We start from the raw sequence: 6,000 nt of genomic DNA, 5'->3' as shown, positions 1-6,000 counted from the left end.
GGCAGCACGCGTGTGAGCGTGAACGTGATTGAGTGTGAACGTGATTGAGTGTGAACGTGAGTGTGTGTGAGTGTGAACGTGGGTGTGGGTGAGTGTGAACGTGAGTGAGAGGGTGAGTGAGCGGTGAGCGCGTGTCAGAGTGAACGTGATTGAGTGTGAACGTGATTGAGAGGGTGAGTGAGTGAACGAGTGAGTGAGCGTGTGAGTGAGTGAGCGGTGAGCGCGTGTCAGACTGAGCGTGGCTGTGTGTGAGAGTGAACGTGATTGAGAGTGAACGTGAGTGAGCATGTGAGTGAGTGAGCGGTGAGTGCGTGTCAGAGTGAACGTGGCTGTGTGTGAGAGTGAACGTGATTGAGAGTGAACGTGAGTGAGCGTGTGAGTGAGTGAGCGGTGAGTGCGTGTCAGAGTGAACGTGGCTGTGTGTGAGAGTGAACGTGATTGAGAGTGAACGTGAGTGAGCGTGTGAGTGAGTGAGCGGTGAGTGCGTGTCAGAGTGAACGTGGCTGTGTGTGAGAGTGAACGTGAACGTGAGTGAACGTGAGTGAGCGTGTGAGCGGTGAGTGCGTGTCAGAGTGAACGTGGCTGTGTGTGAGAGTGAACGTGATTGAGAGTGAACGTGAGTGAGCATGTGAGTGAGTGAGCGGTGAGTGCGTGTCAGAGTGAACGTGGCTGTGTGTGAGAGTGAACGTGATTGAGAGTGAACGTGAGTGAGCGTGTGAGTGAGTGAGCGGTGAGCGCGTGTCAGAGTGAACGTGAGTGTGTGTGAGAGTGAACGTGATTGAGTGTGAACGTGGGTGAGAGGGTGAGTGAGTGAACGAGTGAGTGAGCGTGTGAGTGAGCGGTGAGCGCGTGTCAGAGTGAACGTGAGTGTGAGAGTGAACGTGGGTGAGAGGGTGAGTGAGTGAGCGAGCGAGTGAGCGGTGAGCGTGAGTGAGTGAACGAGTGAACGTGAGTGAGCGTGTGAGTGAGTGAACGGTGAGCGCGTGTCAGAGTGAACGTGGGTGTGTGTGAGAGTGAACGTGATTGTGTGTGAGAGTGAACGTGAGTGAGAGGGTGAGTGAGTGAAAGAGTGAGCGGTGAGCGTGTGAGTGAGTGAGCGGTGAGTGTGTGAGAGTGAACGTGGTGAGTGTGAGAGTGAACGTGGTGAGTGAGTGTGAGAGTGACCGTAGTGAGTGTGTGTGAGAGTGAGTGTGTGTGAGTGTGAGCGGTGAGTGTGTGCGAGAGTGAACGTGGTGAGTGTGAGAGTGAACGTGGTGAGTGTGAGAGTGACCGTGGTGAGTGTGTGTGAGTGTGAGCGGTGAGTGTGTGCGAGAGTGAACGTGGTGAGTGTGAGAGTGACCGTGGTGAGTGTGTGTGAGAGTGAGTGTGTGAGTGTGAGCGGTGAGTGTGTGCGAGAGTGAACGTGGTGAGTGTGAGAGTGACCGTGGTGAGTGTGTGTGAGAGTGAGTGTGTGTGAGTGTGAGCGGTGAGTGTGTGCGAGAGTGAACGTGGTGAGTGTGAGAGTGACCGTGGTGAGTGTGTGTGAGAGTGAGTGTGTGTGAGTGTGAGCGGTGAGTGTGTGCGAGAGTGAACGTGGTGAGTGTGAGAGTGAACGTGGTGAGTGTGAGAGTGACCGTGGTGAGTGTGTGTGAGTGTGAGCGGTGAGTGTGTGTGAGAGTGAACGTGGTGAGTGTGAGAGTGACCGTAGTGAGTGTGTGTGAGAGTGAGTGTGTGTGAGTGTGAGCGGTGAGTGTGTGCGAGAGTGAACGTGGTGAGTGTGAGAGTGAACGTGAGTGTGGGTGAGTGTGTGTGAGAGTGAACATGGTGAACGTGTGAGAGTGAACGTGGTGAGTGTGAGAGTGAACATGGTGAACGTGTGAGAGTGAATGTGGTGAGTGTGAGAGTGAACGTGATTGTGTGTGAGAGTGAACATTTTGAACGTGTGAGAGTGAACGTGGTGAGTGTGTGTGAGAGTGAACGTGGGTGTGTGTGAGAGTGAACATGGTGAACGTGTGTGAGAGTGAACGTGGTGAGTGTGTGTGAGAGTGAACGTGGTGAGTGTGTGTGAGAGTGAACGTGATTGAGAGTGAACGTTGATGAGAAGGTGAGTGAGTGAACGAGTGAGCGCGTGTCAGAGTGAACGTGTGTGTGTGAGCGTGAACGTGGTGAGTGTGTGTGAGCGTGAACGTGGGTGAGAGTGAACGTGAGTTTGTGTGAGAGTGAACGTGGTGAGTGAGCGAGTGAGCACGTGTCAGAGTGAGTGTGTGTGTGAGTGTGAACGTGAGTGAGAGTGAACGTGGTGAGTGTGTGTGAGCGTGAACGTGGGTGAGAGTGAACGTGAGTTTGTGTGAGAGTGAACGTGGTGAGTGAGCGAGTGAGCACGTGTCAGAGTGAGTGTGTGTGTGAACGTGAGTGAGAGTGAACGTGGTGAGTGTGTGTGAGAGTGTGAGCGAGTGAGCGCGTGTCAGAGTGAGTGTGTGTGTGAGTGTGAACGTGAGTGAGAGTGAACGTGGTGAGTGTGTGTGAGAGTGTGAGCGAGTGAGCGCGTGTCAGAGTGAGTGTGTGTGTGAGTGTGAACGTGAGTGAGAGTGAACGTGGTGAGTGTGTGTGAGAGTGTGAGCGAGTGAGCGCGTGTCAGAGTGAGTGTGTGTGTGAGTGTGAACGTGAGTGAGAGTGAACGTGGTGAGTGTGTGTGAGAGTGTGAGCGAGTGAGCGCGTGTCAGAGTGAGTGTGTGTGTGAGTGTGAACGTGAGTGAGAGTGAACGTGGTGAGTGTGTGTGAGAGTGTGAGCGAGTGAGCGCGTGTCAGAGTGAGTGTGTGTGTGAGTGTGAACGTGAGTGAGAGTGAACGTGGTGAGTGTGTGTGAGAGTGTGAGCGAGTGAGCGCGTGTCAGAGTGAGTGTGTGTGTGAGTGTGAACGTGAGTGAGAGTGAACGTGGTGTGTGTGAGAGTGTGAGCGAGTGAGCGCGTGTCAGAGTGAGTGTGTGTGTGAGTGTGAACGTGAGTGAGAGTGAACGTGGTGAGTGTGTGTGAGAGTGTGAGCGAGTGAGCGCGTGTCAGAGTGAGTGTGTGTGTGAGTGTGAACGTGAGTGAGAGTGAACGTGGTGAGTGTGTGTGAGAGTGTGAGCGAGTGAGCGCGTGTCAGAGTGAGTGTGTGTGTGAGTGTGAACGTGAGTGAGAGTGAACGTGGTGAGTGTGTGTGAGAGTGTGAGCGAGTGAGCGCGTGTCAGAGTGAGTGTGTGTGTGAGTGTGAACGTGAGTGAGAGTGAACGTGGTGAGTGTGTGTGAGAGTGTGAGCGAGTGAGCGCGTGTCAGAGTGAGTGTGTGTGTGAGTGTGAACGTGAGTGAGAGTGAACGTGGTGAGTGTGTGTGAGAGTGTGAGCGAGTGAGCGCGTGTCAGAGTGAGTGAGTGTGTGAGTGTGAACGTGAGTGAGAGTGAACGTGGTGAGTGTGTGTGAGAGTGTGAGCGAGTGAGCGCGTGTCAGAGTGAGTGTGTGTGTGAGTGTGAACGTGAGTGAGAGTGAACGTGGTGAGTGTGTGTGAGAGTGTGAGCGAGTGAGCGCGTGTCAGAGTGAGTGTGTGTGTGAGTGTGAACGTGAGTGAGAGTGAACGTGGTGAGTGTGTGTGAGAGTGTGAGCGAGTGAGCGCGTGTCAGAGTGAGTGTGTGTGTGAGTGTGAACGTGAGTGAGAGTGAACGTGGTGAGTGTGTGTGTGAGTGTGAGCGAGTGAGCGCGTGTCAGAGTGTGCGTAAAAGAGAGAGAGAGAGCGCGCAACGCGTGTGCGAGTTAATACGAGTGGAGTGAGCGAGCGAGAGGGTGGAGTGCGTGGAGTGAGCGAGCGAGAGAGAGAGCGAGAGAGAGTGGACGAGTGAGTGAGTGAGTGGAGTGAGAGGAGTGAAGAGCCGAGCCGAGCGGGGGAGGCGCGTATTTAAATGCGACGGGGCCGCGGGATGAGTGCGCACAGCCGCGGCGCCGAGGAAGCAGCACCTCGCCCCCAACCCCCGCTCCTCCTCCTCCTCCTCCCCATCATCACCACGACCACCACCACCACCACGACCACCACCACCACCACAGTCGCCGAACAGGCGGCGACATGGCCGAGCCGCGCAGGTGTAAGCGCAGGAAGCAGGCGAACCCTCGTCGCAAGCACGGTGAGTGGAGTGAGTTGAGCTTGGGGGACCTGCTGCTGCTGCGTCGTCGTCGTCCACCCACGCGCGATGTTCGCTCTTCACACCGGTGGGATTCGTCCGGTGCCGGGGGTTGAGTGGTGTAAGTAGGGAGGGTTGTAGGGGAAAGAGAGAGAGAGCAAGAGGATGAGGAGTGAGGAGGTGTTAGGAGGGGGCTCTCGCACCTGAGCAGCTCCTCCCCGGAGCGACTAACGGTGCCTCTCGGTGCGTCCGCTCGGCACCGTTATCCCTGCCGGGACCACCACCACCATCACCTCCTCCTCCTCCACTGTTGCTTCTGGAGACTTAAGGGGGGCACCCCCCCCCCCCCACAACCGACGGGGGTTCTCTGGGGGAGTCCCACGATGGAGGGGGTGGGGGGTCTCGACCAGGCCCACCGCCAGTTCCACTCCTACAAGTTGAGCAGAAGCCGCCGGATTCAGCGGCAACTTGAAGACGGGCGGAGGAGAGGCACGTGGGGGGGGGGGGGCAGGGGACGTAGATAAGGGGATATAGCGATAGGGGGGCACAGGGATAGGGGGTATGGGATATAGCGATAGGGGGGCACAGGGATAGGGGGTATGGGATATAGCGATAGGGGGGCACAGGGATAGGGGGTATGGGGTATAGCGATAGGGGGCCACACGGGATAAGGGGGATAGTTATGGGGGACACAGGGATAGGGGGGTACGGGGTATAGCGATAGGGGGGCACAGGGATAGGGGGTATGGAGTTAGAGATAGGGGGGCACAGGGCTAGGGGGTATGGGATATAGCGATAGGGGGGCACAGGGATAGGGGGTATGGGGTTAGTGATAGGGGGGCACAGGGCTAGGGGGTATGGATATAGCGATAGGGGGGCACAGGGATAGGGGGTATAGGGTTAGCGATAGGGGGGCACAGGGATAGGGGGTATGGGGTTAGCGATAGGGGGGCACAGGAATAGGGGGTATAGCGATAGGGGGGCACAGGGATAGGGGGTATGGGGTATAGCGATAGGGGGGCACAGGGATAGGGGGTATGGGGTATAGTGATAGGGGGGCACAGGGATAGGGGGTATGGGGTATAGCGATAGGGGGGCACAGGGATAGGGGGTATGGGGTATAGCGATAGGGGGGCACAGGGATAGGGGGTATGGGATTAGCGATAGGGGGGCACAGGGATAGAGGGGGTAGTTATGGGGGACAGAAGGGATAGGTGACAATGCCAGGGGGTATGGGGATAGGGGACAGGGCTACACGGGAATAGGAGACACGGGGATGTGTGACTGGAGTCTAGGGGATAATGTAATAGGGTTGGGGTACGGGACAAGGGGGATGAGTGGTGAGGGGACAGCGGTTACTGGTGTAAGGGATACGACCTATTGTGGATGCAGGGGTAGCGGGTAGGGGTACAGTGATATGGGATTACTACGGCTAGGTGATAGTTCACTACGATGCAAGGGGGTGATGTGAGAGGGGTACCCGATAAAGGGATAGGGGGACGAGGAGTAGGGGTCACGGGGATACAGGGCGAGGGGTAAACTGGTTAGAGTGTTCATGGATAGGGGGGCAGTAAGGGGGGGCACGAGGCACAGGGATAGGGGGGCAGTAAGGGGGGCCACACGACACGTGCAAACGTTGCGTGTTGTGTGGCCTCTGCTGCTGCTGCTGTTGTTGTTATCGCTGCTGCTGCTGTTGTTGTTATCGCTGCTGCTGCTATCTTTTTTCCCACTGTCTTGTGAACTTGTCCATGTTGTTGTTGCCAGTTGAACACGAAGTTAAGTAAAGGCTTTCGCGTCAAATATCGGCCATCATATAGCTGTGTTTGTTGTTGTTGTTGTGGGGGGGGGAGGTGATGATGGCGGTGTTTGATCTCG

At 56.2% G+C, this 6,000-nt stretch overlaps 1 protein-coding gene across 3 annotated transcripts in view; it reads left to right on the top strand.

Annotated features, from left to right (window-relative positions):
- Positions 1–3,806: 3,806 nt before the first annotated feature.
- LOC144950439 (zinc finger E-box-binding homeobox 2-like) overlaps positions 3,807–6,000 on the top strand; it is a 50,601-nt gene continuing 48,407 nt past the window's right edge. For 2 of the 3 annotated variants that reach the window (XM_078880589.1, XM_078880737.1), the window contains exon 1: positions 3,807–4,137. In XM_078880589.1, coding sequence (XP_078736715.1) covers positions 4,071–4,137 — 67 coding nt within the window. In that variant the 5' untranslated portion in view covers positions 3,807–4,070. Of the gene's footprint in view, positions 4,138–4,230; positions 4,247–6,000 lie in introns of those variants that run through there. The other variant, XM_078880665.1, reaches the window with a different exon arrangement.

Source organism: Lampetra fluviatilis, chromosome 1 (assembly GCF_964198595.1).
Source record: "Lampetra fluviatilis chromosome 1, kcLamFluv1.1, whole genome shotgun sequence".
NCBI classification, from domain to species: domain Eukaryota; kingdom Metazoa; phylum Chordata; class Hyperoartia; order Petromyzontiformes; family Petromyzontidae; genus Lampetra; species Lampetra fluviatilis.
This window is presented reverse-complemented; position numbering and strand designations above follow the sequence as displayed.